The sequence below is a fragment of the Bos indicus x Bos taurus genome, chromosome 16, assembly GCF_003369695.1.
Source record: "Bos indicus x Bos taurus breed Angus x Brahman F1 hybrid chromosome 16, Bos_hybrid_MaternalHap_v2.0, whole genome shotgun sequence".
Classification (NCBI taxonomy): Eukaryota; Metazoa; Chordata; class Mammalia; order Artiodactyla; family Bovidae; genus Bos; species Bos indicus x Bos taurus.
Window position 1 is genome coordinate 32,487,606 of NC_040091.1, and position 17,987 is coordinate 32,505,592.

A 17,987-nucleotide genomic window follows, 5' to 3' on the forward strand; every position below is an offset into this window, starting at 1 on the left:
ATTAGATGCTAGTCTGTGGAACTAAATTGTAACTCTCAACATCTAAAAGCTTCGAGACACTCTGACCAGATAGCATAGGAACTGAAGACACAAGTGCTACTCACCCTCCCACCCTGTAACTAACTGCCCAAGAAATTATTTTGTGGAACTCAAATGTGCATTCTCCTTTCATGTCAAACAATGGTTGGTTAAAACCAAGTGAGTTTCATGTAACTGAAATCCTGTGTCAACCAAAAAAAAAGGGAAAGGTAAGATCCCAAGTAGTAAATTACTGATGGTGCTTTATAATCTTTTGGGATTCCCATCCAAAGGCAACAGGGAACTTAAATATGGTACACTTTCAAGCTCCAGACCTTATATATAATTTCTATTGAAATTAGGAATATTAACCTTACTATAGGTCATTTAATATAAATGTATTTGAGAATAATCATGTAAAACTGTATTTTCATAGGTACCTTTAAGGATAGTGTTATGGACAATTATAAATTATGTAAATCCTGGAAGAGTATGGACAATTATAGATTCCAGAATTTGTAAAAACTCTCAGGTTGGTGCCAGCCTTGCTCACACTTAAAGACAACTGGACCCTCAGCATGTATGAGTTAGTGTTCTGTCAATTCTTTAGGTCAGCCAGCAAATGTTTCTCACCCTGACAAGACCCATCAGGCAAATAAGAAGTTGGGACGATCACAAAAATTAGGGAACAGTTTTTTAAATGGTTGCATGTACTTAATCACATTTTAAAGTTAAAACTTAAGAATTAAAACCTGAGAACTTTTGACTTCTCCCAGCAACAAAGAGGATGTATACAGCTATTCTTGAACAATCAAATGCCTGCTAATTCAATTGCCTAAAATTCCAGTCATTAGCCAAGCAGTTTTCCAAATTAAGACATCCGGTCTCCTACAATTTTCCACTTAAGCCAGAACACAGAAAAATAGATTTGACCAATCAACTTAAGATTACCCATGAAAATGTGACTTATGGTATATGGATTAGTAGTTGTACAGTGTATTATGAAAAATCTATGCTGCCATCTTCACGTTCCTGATTCAGGTTGTAGAAAATGGGTCACATTTTTTTAAATGTGCATTTAGTATTTTCTTAAATGACTAGAAGCAAAATGTTTGAACACTTCTGAGTGATTTAAAGTAATCTAATAATTCATAAACTCTGAATACTAAAAATAAAAGATGCCATGTATGATACATATTTAGGATCTATATAGTACATAATCACAATTTTGAAAACACACAAAAATTCTCAGTTCATATAATTTATTGCAGTTAGCACACAGTTTAAAAATTCACCAACACACCAATAGTACAAAACTAAACAGCATTATAAGTTATTCCCCCCTCAGGAAAATAAAACATACTATGATTGTCAAAGCTAGATGTCAGTCTAAGTTTTAGAACAAAGGAAGAATGTGAAACTAATAAAAGGAAAAAGCAATCACTCACAATGACCACAAAAAGAAATCCAAAAGAAAGTCCGTTTTCTCACAGACATTGATTGTCTTCTCTAAATTAATAAAAATTATCTTAACATAAACTGTACTTTAAAAAAACTAGAAACTCTTCAAGTAACTAAAGATAATGCTCCAAGGCCATTTTCACAGCTTTTTTTGTTTGTTTGTTTGCTTTAAATGCCATTACAGCCAAATTAACACACATTTGACCAAATATTTCCAAAACAGTCCAGCAACACACAATGGAGTTTTCCATTCAGTATCTTAAGCACAAAAATAGGCTATGTTTACAGTAGTTAAGGCGATCAAATTTTAAACAAAAGCAATTTAAAAAAAAAAAAAAAAGGGAAAAACAGCAAACGTTTTCCATGCTACTCCCATAGACCTTATTTGTAAGTGCAAGACAGGAAAACAAACACTGTGCAAAATGCTTCTGCCCTGTGTGCTGGTCATTAAAACCACACGTTGGGCTGCAGCCTCTGCTGCCGCGATACACATAGTCTACTAACCCCCTTCCCCGTGTCAATCAAGGCAGTCCAGTCCATTCAGCCTGGGGCTTTTTCAGTCCATAGAATCTTTTCATGAGTTGGGGGTGTGGGGGGGACGGGGTAAGGGATGGAGGGAGGAAGGGAGGGGAAAGGAAGGAGAGAAAAAGAAAAGGGGAAGAAAAAAAGAGAATGACCTATTGTCAATTTGTGCAGTAGTTACTCTAAAACGCTCAACTGGGTAAATGTGTACGTCTAAACTTGGAGCTGGCCTGGGTTTGTGCAATTAGAAGTTTTGTTATAAATGCACACTGCACATGCAGATCTTTAAGCCATTTGTAAACATTTATATTTTCCTTGTTATGTAGCGAAGTTATCAATTTGCAGCTTAAGTTTTTATTCAGCTTAACAGTTTCAACTTAAAGACAGTGGGAAAGTCAATTTAAATTATATAAAATAAAAATAAAAACAGTGCATTAACGTTCTTCATAACACCAGGGTTTTTTTTTTTTTTCCAAATGGTGCTATTTCTCTAAGGAAATTAAATAATTTTAAACTCACTCATTAAAGTTATACAATGCAAACAAAGACAAAAAATATATTGAAACTCATGCATTTCTGTAGCGTTAATATTTACTTTTCAAGACTCAACTAAGAGCATCAACACAACCTGTCAAGTCCTTTGACACCCCCCCCCAGCCCATGTAATCAATTACAGTATACAATAACAGTAATTCACATTTTTCAACACACAGTTCAACACTGCTGAAGCTGCAATATCCTTTTTCATCCCAAGCAAACCTTCACAAAGACAGCGTCCCAGTGATCCCAGTGTACTTTCAGAATTTCTCTCATTGGGAACCGTCAGAAAACCAGAAGTTGCCACAGAAAGTTTTAAGTCAACTGCTTGTTTAAAAATAGATAATCCAGCATTTCAGAAATTTTCCATTTGGGTCTAAAAGCATTCAGGTTTCCAACAGCCAGAAAAGATTCATGCAATTTGAGACATATAAAGAGGCTAATAAAACTGGAGGGAATTTCTACTTTAAAAAAAAGAAAAAGTGGGAAAAAGGAGAGAGCTCAAAAGACACCGCAGTGCTGACAAAACAGACCCTATGAAAGCATTTTGTGATAGGACGATTTGTTTCAAAGGTTCTTATTGGCTTACTTCCCCTACCCCCTGGAAAGAAAGGAAGAAAAAAACACCTCTCTATTCTCCGACTTGCTCTAAAGTTTCTTTAATCAGGATGCTAAATTAGTGAGATTCTCATGCTATTCTAAAGTGCAAAAACAAGTTAATATCCCAACCTTTCAGTTCCAGGAAACGAGACTGCTTTTAGACCGTACCACAACTATATAGAGATCTATTTATATATAGGTATATATATATTATTTATATATATATATATAAAATTATTTCCAGAGTTCTTGAGAGCTATCTTCTAAGGTCCAGTCTCTGACCGCGGGCAGGCTCAGCGCCTCGCTTTTGACCGACAAGGAGTTCACCAACTCACAGTGGAACTTGCGGATGTGCCGGTACAGGTCCCCGGACTGCGTGAACCTGCGCTCGCACCACTTGCAGGCGTGCGGCTTCTCGCGCGTGTGCACCACGGCGTGGCGGCTCAGGTTGTGCGAGTACTGGAAGCTCTTGCCGCACTGCGTGCACGTGTAGGGCTTCTCGCCCGAGTGAGTCCTCTCGTGGCGCTTCAGGGTGTACATGCAGGAGAACGTCTTCCCGCACAGCGAGCAGGTGGGCACGTTGACGTCGGCGGCCGGCTTGCTGCGCAGGCCGTCCTGCTCGCGGAAGTGCGTGCTCAGGTGGATCTGCAGGATGTGCGGGCTGGGGAAGACCTTGTTGCACAGGGGGCACATGAAGATCTGGCCGGCCGGGCTCAGGATGTTGGAGACGTAGGGCAGCAGGCTGCTCTCCATGCCGCCCTCCACCTGGACCCGCTCGCTCTCGGGGGTCATCATCTCGTCGTCGCTGGCTTTGTCCTCCCGCTCCAGCTCCCTCAGGACCGAGTCCTCCCTCAGAGGAGCCAGATGGGCCGGCTCATACTGTACCCTGTTATTAGTGCTCACACTCTCTTTCACAGTGCTATGTTCCATGTCATAGTCATTAGTGCCAACATCACTCTCATCACAGGAAGCCTCTTTCTCCACCTTCACCTGCACCAGGTTGCTTCTCAGCACGTCCTGTGAAGAGAAATAAGAGCTGTTCAGATTTTCAACTCCTGAAAGGCTGGACTTGACAGACAGGTCCAGCACACAGTCAACATCTGCCGAATCCCTCACGGAGGTGACAGACCTCTGGGACAAAGACTCTGTTGAGCTGCAGGGGCTGGCTACTGTTTTTCCAGCTGCTGTGGCGTGTGGCTCTGCCTCTCCGCCAGCCTGGGGGATGCCTGCTGAGTCCGAGGGCAATCGCATCCACATGTTCCCAGGCTCGGCCGCCAAGTCCCTTTTGCTGGGCAAGATGTTCAGTTTTTCATCTTCCCCTTCATCTTCATCACTGGGCAAATCGCCTGCCATGTGGCTGCTGCCATCCGAGAGGCTCTCGACTTTGTCCGAACAACTTGAAGCATCTTCTTCCTTTTTGGTGCTGTCTGCCTCCGTGGTGGCTTTCTCTTTCAGCTTCTTTTTGCAGACTTTGACAATGTCATACATGTGGAGATAACTGGCAGCTGCTAGCACGTCTTCAATGGGCAAGTCTTTGAACTGGAGTTTCCCTTCATACATGAATTCAAGCAGGAGAGCGAAGGCTGGGGCTGTAACAATGTCGCTGTTCAGATGAACAATGTCTCTTTTGTCCAGCTGGTCCTTGTAAAAGAGGTGGAAATACATGCTGCATGAAGCCAGTACAGCTCGGTGCGCTCGGAACTGGGCATCTCCCACCAGAACAGTGCAGTCACAAAGAAAACCCTGATGTCTCTGCTCGCTCAGACACTGCAGCAAATGTCTACTATGGTCTGGAAACTCCATACTGTCTTCATAACCTGGGAAGAGAGAAATTTCTCATGAGAGTCTGGTTAGGAACAACTTTTCAATGCTCTAGTCCCCACTTAAAAAAAAAAAAATCAGCTTGGGCCTCGGAGGTACATGTCCCTGAATTTTAATCAGGCTTATGACCCAAGCACTACCAAATCACACACTCACACACACAAAACCAAGTGTGAGAAGAAAAATGTACGCTTTCGAAACTTTTTACTCCAGCCAAACAGTCTCTGATGTGTCTTGAACTTTTAGTCAAGTTTTAAAAGTCTTCATTTCAATACAGTCTCTTACTGAGAGTAAGAATTTAGGTCTCTTTCAGAAGAAATTTAACTAACTCTAATCATCAAATTATGTCCTACAAAACCTACAAAATAGCTTTATTTTCAAAGGGAACAACTCAAATAATGAACAAAGAAAAGTCGCAAACACATTCTGGAAGATTCAGAAAACTTGTTCAACCATCCTTTTGTATTACTTTTGATACCTGACTGCACTTAGAAAGCGCGATTTAAACACACACATTTGGCTGAATCAAGGGAAAAAAAAAAATCAAACCGCATAATTAGTCCAGAAATCAGCAAACAACTTACTTTTAAAGTCAGAGTGTTAAAACAACAAAAGCCCTGTGTATAAAAACAGATGTTAATGCCTTAAGATTTGCAGGTATAGCACACATGTACGAGATCAGAAGGAACTACATGAACAGATGGAAAAGATCATCCTTACTATGAACAAATCCAAATTTTTTTTATGAATTGAGAAAAGAAATGGTTGTATTTCTTTGTAAAATCTGTACACTTAGAATATTAAAAACCAGAAGGGCTTTATTTAACTCTGAAAATTCTCATCTAAACTTTGATCTGTTGCATAGCAAAATGAGTTCTATATTAAAATTAATACAAACTTTTAAATAAAGGCGTATTACATTTAAATGAAACTCAAAAGCTGTACAGGTTCGACATACCAAAAAAAGCCTTGCTAGTAAAAGAGAAACTATTTTTTTTTTTTTTACTCTGCCATACCTCAGTCAACCGAAAATACTTTGTTTCAACATAACTTGATATATTCTGTTTTCCCAATAGCCTTTATTCTTTCAAATGTGCGTTGTTGCCCTTATTTTCTGGTGAAAAGGGTAAAATGGAGGAGGGGAGACGCAGATGTACAAAGGGTCAAAATTCAACTGCAAAATTCAACTCCTTAAAAATAAAGAAAGCCCGACTTCCCCTTTCCTATGACTAGAAGCAAGGTTCCACATCACCCAGCTCAAAAAATGCATTTGGGGAACGGATACATATTAATTTAATATTTAAAAATTACTTCCCTGCTGCTTCTACACTTTGCCCAAGATGAACTAAAACTTTCAGCCTAACCCAATACATTCTGCAAGATGCCACTGCTAGAATAAACCAAGATTTACAATACAATCACTTTAAGTGCCCCACAGCTAACATCAATCCTAATCCTTGAGAGGGCTAAAAATAAAGATTGGAGGGCAGCTCACAAGGTAGCCGTGATCAAATTAGGAGGCTGAGAGGACAGAGAGGGACGAAGAAGGAAGCTTATAAACATCTGATCCAGCTGACTGTGGCCATATGGCAGCTGCTGCCCAGATAAAGAGATTAAGAATAGAGGAGTGCGATTACAGCTGTCTGGCCAATTCAGGCAGCTCAAATCTACAAGTTCTAAATTAGTCGCTAACACAAAAACTCCTGCAAATAATTATCGTTATGCTGAAATAAAAGATCTCTTAAGTATATATTTGAGAGAGAAATGAGGAAACCAGTCAAACTATTCTCCTGGGGACAAAAGTTTTTTTTTTTTCCTTTTCTTTTAAAAAAACCCTTCGGTTTCAAAAGCACTACAGCTGTATGTTTCAGTAAGTAGTGCTGCTGAATGTTTTGGAGAATAAAGTTTCACAGTGGAATTAATTACACAACAATCTAGCTTCTTAACTAGAATAATCTTCTCATATAAGTTTGAATGCTGGATTCCAAACAGTTTACTGTTTCTCCCCCCCACCACTCCAAAAGCAAAAGGAATCTAAATAGCAGTGAACAACAACAAAAAAGCATTTTAATCCGAAGTGATCTCAAAAAGAAGTATTTCAAAGCCTTTCTTAACATCTCAAAACTTGAAATATTCTGTAAAGTTCTTTACCGCTCAAACAAAAAGGGATAAAAATTAAAACTAAACAAGCCCAAGACTTTCAATGCCAATAAGATGTTCATTTTATCCTCAATTCCACATTTTACCCCTAAACTGGATTAGAAAAGTAATGTGATTTTTTTTTAAATTAAATAAACAAAACACCAAAACAGAAATATGCTCAATCTAATCTCTTGCTACTCCTACCTTTAGGACACATAAACCTGATTAAGTCTTTTCCTCTGAGTCTCGCTGGCTCCAGGTCTGTTACATCGGTGGAAAAAAAGCAGACTAAGAGAGACAGATGCAAAGTGGAGATGATGTTAGAGAGGAATGAGATACCTTCTCCACCACAGATCCGCACACACTAACTCCCTGTCTGTGTGTTAGAATAAAAGGCTGAGGGATGGCAGGCTGTCAGCTGCTCTGACATCATGTTCAGATGGAAATGCTACCTCCAGCTGTGCTCCTTTTAATGCCATATGCTACTCCTCTACACTCCTGCCACCAGCTTTTTCTTAGGAGAACTTTTCTCTTCTGTTAGTATAAACAAAATACTTCAAAGTCTCCCTTTTTTCCCCCCAAACTTTCTAACAGAAGAAATTGAAAAACTCAGCATATGGAGTTCTACTGTATTTATGGAATAGCAACACTTCTGTCTTAAGTTGGTGGACTGGCTTACATACTGACAGCACACTCTTGCCACGGTGCTATTCAGGAAATCCAGATTCACTTTTATTCAACTCCAACATTTAGTTTCAAAGGCAGCTTAGGGATATTTTTAAACCAACCCATTTGACATCTCCAGTCCCATTTCAACATTATTACGGCACTTTAATTTCTTTTTCTCTGCGGAGAGAATGGTATACATGTCTCAGGATGTTGGAAGACTATTCAGAACTATGACTTCAACCTGGTTCTCGTTATTTCACCCTTACATAACTACTTATCTAAAACTACCTTCTCAGTAAAATTTCTCACACTGCCAGTTAATGCAAATTTCAACTCTCAGTATCAACAAGCTGAAACTGCACTTTCTGAAATCCTGGAAAGTACTTCAATGAGACAAATTAATAAACTGACAACCTGCTACAGCCACCTGAAATGATTGCTGCATCTGGGTATCTGATCCGACTTTCACCTCAGAAAGAGCAGAACTTTGTCTTCCCCTTGATCTGTGTCCCATAACAATCTTTTTTTGGGTCACTCTGTAATGTTCATGATCACAAGAAAACCTTTCAGGGAGAAAGGGGAAAGGGGTGGGGGAACCTAGGTCTAGCAAGTTAGAACTTTTTAAGCTACATGTGCGGGTCTTTTCGAATGGCTGATGAAATTGTAAAGCAACCCGGGCTGGCCCGACCGGTGCCCTGAAAGGGGCTGCGACATCTGTGAATGTCAAATACGTCTGCACAGGCTCCTGTGGGGGTGAGGAACAGAAAAGGCTCTGGGGCCTGAGGCGCCAAGTGTCACAGTCCTAGTGATAACCACTCTGTTCTCATTAGAAAAACCATGGCCAAGAGTTAAAGAGTAACAAAGGCCAAGTTTCTCTCTACCGTGCTTCTTGCTTTCCCAAAGTCACAAACCCAACTTTCTCTAACTTCGCGATGAATGACATAATTATGAATGCTTATTTCAGGAGGCACTCTTTGGAGATAAAATTCCTCAGCCACACCACCTATTCTGCACAAATGCCCTCGCCTCATTCCCATATATCAGACATTAATCACCCCATTTACCCAGTGGGGTGGGGGTGGGGGGGCGAGTGACAGTTTAATGAGTCCCGAGCACCGCAATGGGCCAGCGACTCCCACTCCACAAATCAACCTCTTTGCGCCTCGCAGCCGCGGGTCCGTAGAGGGTTTTGTGAGGCCGGGTTTTGTTTTTCAAGGAGGTGGGGGCAGGGGTGCGGAGCGGGGAGGCGGCGGGGGTGGGGGTGGGAAGCAATGCAAATTTTTACGTAGTTGGCTGTGCATAAAACACTAGGGGAAAGAGGAAGGTTAAACCACAGGGAAGGAGGTGGAGGGCGTAGAGCCGGTGCAGCAGGAAAACACCTTAAACAACAGACGAGAAAACAGACCCGGGTCACGGCAACAACAAAAGAAAAGTCGTAAGAAGCCGGGGGAGGGTGGCTGCTACCGCTTCCCCGCCGCCACGGCGAGAGCCCCCGGCAACTGCCCCAGCCCGGGAGGGGCCTCCCCGCGGGCGCCGCCGCAGCTGCAAGGGTCCCCGGAGCCGCGGCCGTCCCGGCGCCGTGCAGCTGCACCGCTCCCAAGCCCCCGCCCCGCGCCCCCCGCCCCCGAGAGGCGCCGCCGCAGCTGCACCGGCCGGAGCGCGCCCCGCGCCGCAGCTGCACCGGCCGCACCCCGCCCGACCCGCAGCTGCGGCGGCCCGGCCCCGCACCCGGCCCCTGCTGCGGCGGTGACCCCCGCCACCCCTAGCTCCACCCGCACAAACTAACTCCACTCGCTGGGCCCGGTCGCCCGCCCCCCTGCTCGCATTGCCCCGCCGGCCGGGGCCGCACAGCCGGCGCCCCGCCCGCCAGGGCCCCGGGCGCGGAGGGGGCGCCGGGTCGGGGCCGGGGGCCGGCGCCGGGACTCACACGGAGCGGCCCTAAGTCACCGCGTCCCCGCCGCCGCCGTGTCCTCCGCCTCCCGGCCGCCGCTGCCGCCGCTGCCGGACTTGGTGGGCTTCCTCCTCCGCGGGCCCCCCCTCCCTCCCTCCCGGCCCCCCCGCCCCCCAATCCCGGCTCCGTCGCCCGCTCCCCCTGCCCCCTCCCTCCCTCCCGCCCACCCCCTCTGGCAGCCGGAGGAGCGCGGCGGAGCGAAGAGGCCCCACTCTCAACGGCTCCCCATGGCAGCAGCCCAGCGGCGGCCGCAGCCTGCCAGACACAGCGAGGGAGCGAGCGAGCGAGGAGCGAGCGCGGAGCCCGGGCCGGGGGGCGGGCGGGCGGGGGGGGGGGGGCAAGGGGGAGGGGCGGGGGACGCACCACGCACGCACGCGGCGGCGCCGGCCAGATGTTCCCCCCCACCACCCGCGCGCCTCCCTCCCTCCCGGCGCTGGGCTGCTGCGATTGACCGAAAGCGGCCGGACCGGGTTCCCCGCCCGCCTCCAGCACGCAGTCTCCTCCAATAGGAGGGCGGCTTTTCAGGAGGGCGGAGGCAGTGGCGGGCAATCGTCGGACTGACAAGAGGGCCCAGCCAATGGGAAAGGCGAACTGAAGCTGCCGCTCGCGCGTGCCAATCGCAAACAGAAACTGTTGGGATGGGCGGGTCCGGGCGGGGCTGGTAGCAAGGCGGTGCAGGCGGAGTCGTCGGGCGGGCGCAGCGGCGGTGGCGGCAGCGGCGCCCCTCTGGGGGACTTGGCCGTGAGAAAGTGAAAGGAGCCCGCGGGCGGCGGCGACAGCTGCGCTGGGAGGGGCTTGTTTCCAGGCTAGGAGGCCTCGCGCGCTCTGGGCGAGCGGAGCGAGCTTTTCGGTGTGCGCCTTGACAACCGTAAATACACTTTTAAGCGAAGTGGGGCTGGGCTGCTTGAAGTTACGGAGGTATCCGCGGAGGCAGGGCGCCCGGGACACACATGACCTAAGTCCGGCATTAGGTGGCTTCCTCTACTCTGGCTGCTGTGGGTGGCGACGCCCAGGCCCTCGTGTCCCAGAGCGCAGAGGGTAGGACTAAGGGACGTTCTCGCTCCGTCTGGCGCTGCCCCGTCAGCAGGTGCAGGTGCGCGCCGGGCTCAGCGGACGCCACTGGCTCCGACGGGCAGTTTCTGAGCGTCATTCTCAAGGCATCTTGTCACAGGCACGGCAGAGCGCCTGTATTTCTCGCAGAACCCTCATGTCACGTGTATTGCACTGTTACAAGTAGCCATTCCCAAGTGACCAAATTCTAGAGAACTACAGTGAAAGTAATACTTGTAGAAGCCATACCCTGATTTCTTAATTTGTACGTCTTCAAGCCACAAAATCAAAGTACGGAGGGAAGATGTAAGACTTGCATCGTTTCTGCTTTCCTTCAAATACATTTTAATTCGATTCCCATTCTTTTGCAATTAAACTCTGTTCTTTACGGCCACCAAGAAAAGTAGAAACTTCAAGAAGTTGAAAATCTTCTTGAGGAGGCAAGACTTACAAGTAAAAAGTTGAATAACAGGGCAGAAAATGGTTTACGAATGTAGAAAACTGCGGAGTGAGGAAGTTAGTACCCTTGTAATTGTCAAGGAAATGTGTTTATTCTTTGCTAACTGAACTGAGACTGGCAAGCCTGTTGCTAACCAACTTGGCAGGAGACCTTTCAACTGGGCAAAATGTGCTCTCACTTTGTTCCAGGTCAGATGGGTAAACCAAGCTGAAAGTATTGTTTAGGCAGTCAGACATACTGAATTACTAATGAAGTAAAAAACAGGAGCACTCGGGATTCCTGAAGCTGAAATACTATTGGAATATCCTATTAGAAACAGTGGTGATATTCTCTACTCTTTCCTCAACCTTTCATGTGCCCATGAGATTGATAACTGAGGTCAAGGCCATTCTATGACAACCAGAGTTTTCTATTCCATGAAATGTATTCTATTTGTGCTTTTGCTGACTTCTGGATCTTTTAGTCTGTTGACAAAAGGCCAAATTTTAGTTGACTTGTTAAAAGATAGGGAGTTTATAAATATTCTTGATAAAGGAAATACACTCTTTAAAAAAAACAAACAGGTGGAAAGAAGTACATGCTTTGCCAACAAACTCAGGGGGAAAAATTGGAAAGAAATATTTGCATTCTCAGAGTTGTTTTTCACCTACTAAAAGTTTAAGGAAAGTAACAGATCTCTGGATAAAAAGACAAAGTAATTAATAGTGTCAACATATTAAATAATAAGTTCATGAGAAAATTAGAACATTAAGATTATCCACAAAAAGTTTAGAAACTCAGTGTAAAGTCACAACTCTAACAAAAGGCTTTACAAAAGGCACCTACAGGGAGAATAATAGCCCCGGAGATGTGCAGGGCTGGACAATGATGCGTGAAAAGTTATGAACATTGTTGTTTAGATATAAGAATCATCACTAGGATCCATTTTGAGGGCTGAGGACATGTAGATTAAATAGAGATTTAAGGAAGCAAGTTTATAGACCCTTAGTTATTTAAAAGATTTTCTAAATTCATGAAAATGCATGAAATATTCATACACTGTCAATTAATAAAAACATTTCTAAAGTATTTATTGTGTTCAAGAAAGATACTCTGATGGGATACAGAAGACAACAAAAAAGCATGTGACACTTTCTCTCCTTAGGGTTTAAATTTAGTTGGGAAAGAAATGGCATACATGTGTAAAAATCAGAACCAATGGAAAAACTAAATAACAATATAAGATGTGAATGTCAAAGCTAAATGTGATATTAAATTTTTATAACTGTCTCGTCCCTGGTCTCTGATTGCTGTTGCATTTTCTCTGCCCTTTTTTTTATATTAAAAAAAATTTTAGGTGACTTTTTTTGAAGGGTCTTAAACACTGTAAAAACGATACTTGTAATCATGTTTGGAAAGTCATCAGCATACAAATGGTAAATAAATAAGACTGATTTCAGAGGTATCATAATACAGAGTGATAACTTTTTATTGGGCACCAATTGAAACCATAGAAGGTAAGTCACACTATAAAGCACCCTTTCAAGTAAACCCCTCAAGTAAGGTAAAAAGTAGAGACTGTTTACCTCTATACAACAAGCTTAGCAAATTAGCAAGATCCAGAGCTACTTGACAGAGTTTGAGAGCCAATAATCTTTTTTTTCTCTCCCACAATGGAAAAAAAAAGCAGAAAGTATATATAGTCTCTAAACTATTAGAAAAATACAAAATTGCTTTCCTCTGGAGGAATCCTAGTCCTATACAGTTCCAGTTAATCCACACTTTTCTGGGAGTCCTGAAATTCAAAGTAATACCAGTCAATCTAACCACTTATGGTTAGACTTCTTGTCAGAGAAAAAGATGTATGTTTTACTAACGTGCATCTTGACTGATAACAATTTAACACTCTAAAACATTAACATAACCAAATAAAATTTAATTTGATGAGCAACTCCATAAAGTGAATGTCTGATTTTTAAATATGAACCACAGGTCGAATCTCGGGGGGAAAAAAAAAATCAGTGTTCTTATTACACTTTATGCAATAGGCCATGTTGAAAAGGTTATCTGTGAAATTAATTTTTGAATATTGACTTTTTATAAGCTTCAAGTATAATTGGAATTTTTTCTTAAAAAAATAGGGAAGCAAGCATTAATAATAAAAGAACAGGTACTCCAACATGTAATGTTTTAAATATCAGAACTATAAAGTGTGACAAAATGTGGGTAGAAATTAACCTGGTTTTGAATCTAGAGGAAAAAATACACTACAATGAAGAAGTTGTTGAAGCTTCTGTTAAGCCCACTTTCAATATCATAGTACACATTAAACTCTGTTAGCTTATTTCGAACCTCTCTCTCCCTCTGTCTCTCTCATTCTCTTCTTGCTTTTAGAAATGAACAGGTTGAAATGGCATAAAGAGAAGACACAAGCACACCTGAGACAATTGTAAAAAAAAAAAAAGCAAACTGCAACACTCACCACTATAATGAAATGAAGGAGCATATTTCCTAAAGCATAGTTTATATACATACACATATATAAAATAATCCCTAGCACATTATATACCAAATCATTTCTTGGGCTATAGATTCTACAGTACTTGAATCTATTAAATTCCTGAACTATGACAAGTCATAAATAGATAATTTATCCTGATTCTTAGCCCTAATAACAGAAATGTTATCAAAAACACTTGAGAAAAGATCCTTAGCAGATTCACACAGGGCGTTGGGAATAGACCCCCTATACTGGAATCAGAGTGAACCTACACCAGTAATTCAAACCTGTTTGAGGTCTGTTAAATGGCAGAGAGGAACAAAAGATACAGCCTTCCCAGAACTGTTTTTCCTGTATAGCCAGTTTTCAGTTGCTTACTGTAAATCAGGGCTTTTACATGACCACCATAAATCCAGACAGCATAATGGCTGAAGGAGGCTGATAGCTCAGGCTTGGTTGAGACCAAGACTGGCCACTTCAAAGAACTTAGAAAGCAAGCAGAGTCACCCAACCCACACCCCTTTTCCTCTTTCTCTCTCTCCCTCCATCCCTCCATTAAATACATTATGCCTTATGCATATATGAGAGGAAAAAAGGCATGTAGTGACACTTTTTGTAGTTCACTTAGTGCTAAAATGCATTCATTATTCTACTGGTACGTGATCCCAGGTAGTGTTCCAACCCCAGGTTGGCTGTCTTCCTTCCTACACAGAATGCCTTCCTGCCATCCACTGATGTGAGCTCAATCAGTCAAAAAATACTTAAATACTATCCTAAACAAAATAAATTTGTATAGACAAGTCTACCACCCTTAAGAAAATCCACAGTTCCTCCAGAATCCAAATGTTAGAATTGTTCTATTGTTTTGGAAGTTATATTAATTAAAAGATGCATTCATTTTATCTGTGGATTTTTTAGATTTAATTTTAAAAAATAATCTGAAGAAACATGACTTTTCCAGATGAACAGATTCTGTTAAAGAAAGATTGAATGTGAACCCATGATATTCAGGCCCCATTTTTAAAATAACATAAATCTTTGAGTAGTGATTGTTCTCAAATTCTGTAAAATATATAGAGAGTGAGGTAATTTGTTTTTGTCAAAATTAAAGAATAAAAGTTCCAGATGTTTAAATGTTCTTGATTATATTCAGTTGCTCAAATTTGGGTGCAAATGAACTCAGAAAAAGTTAAGAGAGATTACCAGAATTGGCACCACATTCCTACTATATGACAAGTGGTGTGTTTCTGACCAAAAGACAGAAATTTCTGTCTGCATCCCAAAACAAGGATCAATTTTTCCTTCTTTTTAGGCCTGCTCCACCCTCAAAAGCAGAACATTCTTGGACTTGAAATTGGCAGAAAGAAAATGATATATCCAAATATTATTTACTGAGAACTGGCAAATACATAGGAGAAATATGGAGCTTCCCCCTTCATATTTAGGACTTCATTATACATAAAAGTCATTCTGAAGCCACTGGACAAAGATAGCATCTCATTTTTCATTCCTGGCTAATAAGTGCATACAAACCCTATCAGAATAATATAAAATTGTCCTAATAAAACCCTTCCTTGTAAAGAAATTCTTATGAACTTAACACAAAAGTCTTGATACATACCGAATTCAAACTATTCCTGGTAATAAGAGCAGACAGAAGGTTAAATCTCACTCCAGAAATTTACTTCGCCCTTAGCGATAACATGCAACTCAGGAAGTTACTTCCCTTACAAAGAACTAGCATTTATGCTTAAGACTAAAATGATTATTTTTAAAGTACCCATTTTACAATGCAAATGTGTATCTAAATTAAACTCAGCAGAAAAAAAAAAAAGCATTTTGAGTTGAAGCTGCAGTAATGACTTTATGGGAGACAATAGGAAAAGCGGTTCTTGAATATGAACTCAGAAACAGATTTCAAATTCCTTCTAGGTGTCGTAAAGATTTCCTTGTTCCTCTGACTCTATACCTTAATGTTTTGGCACATGTTTAACTGAGAACCCATTGCTCTGAAATTGTTTTGGAAAACTAAGGCAGTTCAGTAAGATCATAGCAAAAGGAAAAAAAGAGGGTAAAAACCTGACAGCTGATCTACTTGCCAAACCATGCCTTAGCACTTGCAACATGGAACAGATGCAGAGGCTTTGACTAAAGAAGAACAGCAGCAAAAGTCTTTGTAACAAAGACACATGCACAGGAGAGCATTTTAGACATAGACAAATGACAGAGACAAGCAATCTAAGGAACAATAACCTTAGAAAGGAGAGGTAGGGTGTAAAAGGAACGTGAGAAGGCGGTGGCGGTGGAGAAGCATGATTGAAGAGAGGTGGAAAGAAGGAACAGTCCCCACAGGAAGTGTGTGGTACAGGCCTGGGTGGTGGAGATGGTGCCGGTGGACGTGGGGGCAGCAGAAATGTGAATACAACCAAGAGGTCAACATTTCCTCCTGGACTCCGCTGATCCTATGCCAACATTATTTGTTAAATCATATTTTGCCCATTGTCCTTAAATAATGCTATATGAAATATCTAGCCCCAAAATAAAGAGGATAGAATACACTTGGTATTTAACTCAACAGACATTGAAAGAAGTTATTAGTCACTCAGTCATGTCTGACTCTCTGCGACCCCTTTGGACTGTAGCCCACCAGTTTCCTCTGTCCACGGGATTTCCCAGGCAGGAATACCGGAGTGGGTTGCCATTTCCTTCTCCATGGGATTTTCCCGACCCAGGGATTGAACCCAGGTCTCCTGTATTGCAGCCAGATTCTTTACCATCTGAGCCACCAGGGAAGCCCAGACATTGAGTTGCCACAATCAAGGCAGCTGTGTGTGTGTGTGTGTGTGTGTGTGTGTGTGTGTGTGCTCATGCACCCTCATGTGCATCTAGATCATTGGTTTGGTCTGTTTTTCTGATGAGATACCTGCTTGGTATAAACCAAGTTTTCTTAATACAGGGTTAGAACTTCATAGCACTCTCATTACATAGATTTAGGTTGATCTTACAAAAAATTGTGGGAGTGTACAGACATTTAATTGAGAAATACAACCTATTCATTAACCTAACTAATCATATTTCATTCATTCAACAGTCATAACATACATGGGGCCTGGTATCGGGCATATCAGCCCAGACACAGCCCGTATAAAACATCTGACCTGCATCATAACCAGGTGCAGAAATTAGCAATGGAAAAAAAGAGGGTTGAATGACTTCAATAAAGAAAAAAATTCTCATGATCTAAGATACTGACTCTATTTTTGTTTACTATCTTCCTTGACGAGAACACCTCCAGGATGAGAACTTCTATGACATTAATAACTGTACCTTTAAAGCACCTGAATGGCACATAATAAGAGTTCAAGAAAGATTTATAGGCAGGAAAGGAGGGATGGAGGGGACAAGGAAGGGAGGAAGGGAGAGATGGAAAGAAATGGCTTATAATTGCATTTTTCCAGAGGCTGGAGGAAATAATAGTGTTCAACTGTTCCCTTCAACGTCAGGAAAAGCTTGTTCCATGGACTACCGGGAAAATGTCCATTTACTTTCTTAGAGGTACACTAACCCAGTATAGAAATAACCCAGGAGGATGTGGTAGACCTTACTCTTGGTAGAATCATAGCAGTTCTCCAGCATAGGTAAAGGGTATTCCATCTGTGAGGCATTTTAGAAGTGAGTTACTCCTCAACACATCTCTTCCAGACATGGGATGTGTTGTCATTTTTGTTACTTGGAGGAGAATATTGATACAGAATGGCTTATCCGAGGCCTCAAATTAAGACGGACACATTTCAGGGCGAGTCAATTCCTAGGGTCACTTCTCTTCAGTGAAACTAAAAGAAAAACCTCCCCTGTTTTTAAACAAATTTAAATCTACTCGCTTTGAAAAAATACAACCTATCAGGTCTTTCTCCTTAATGAAAAAGTCCATTATCTCAATTGAACCATACGGACAAGCTAAAAATATAGCAAACAAAGTTATTTCTGACTTTTCAAGTGTAGCTTCAACTAAAGACATATGCCATTGGTGGATATAAATGAAGATGCCTCCAAGGAAGAGATGTTTTCCCTTCTGGACATCCTATTAAGACAGTAGGGTCCTAATAACAGTAAATCTGGTTCAGAGATATCTATAAAACTGTTTATATGGGTGCATCCTGTGACTATGAAAGATACAAGATTATATTTTCATTTGCATGGTTTGCTGGGTTTTATTTGGCAGATACAATAACACAGGCTACGCAGAGCCCATAAAACAAAGTGAGAACAGCAGCTCA

At 42.3% G+C, this 17,987-nt stretch overlaps 1 protein-coding gene across 4 annotated transcripts; it reads right to left on the reverse strand.

Annotated features, from left to right (window-relative positions):
* Nucleotides 1-1,263: 1,263 nt before the first annotated feature.
* Nucleotides 1,264-15,351, reverse strand: ZBTB18 (zinc finger and BTB domain containing 18). Of its 4 annotated transcripts, XM_027564687.1 has the most exons (3): nucleotides 9,698-9,800; nucleotides 7,306-7,389; nucleotides 1,264-4,955 (listed from the first exon to the last, which is right to left on the reverse strand). In XM_027564687.1, exons 2-3 carry the CDS (start codon nucleotides 7,316-7,318, stop codon nucleotides 3,373-3,375), a joined length of 1,596 nt encoding a protein of 531 aa, XP_027420488.1. In that variant the 5' UTR covers nucleotides 7,319-7,389; nucleotides 9,698-9,800; the 3' UTR covers nucleotides 1,264-3,372. The 4 variants fall into 4 exon arrangements, with proteins under 4 accessions (XP_027420488.1, XP_027420490.1, XP_027420489.1 ...); XM_027564689.1 differs by lacking the exons at nucleotides 7,306-7,389; nucleotides 9,698-9,800 and adding an exon at nucleotides 15,332-15,351; XM_027564688.1 differs by lacking the exon at nucleotides 7,306-7,389 and having other exon boundaries at nucleotides 9,698-9,804.
* Between the last annotated feature and the right edge of the window lie 2,636 nt (nucleotides 15,352-17,987).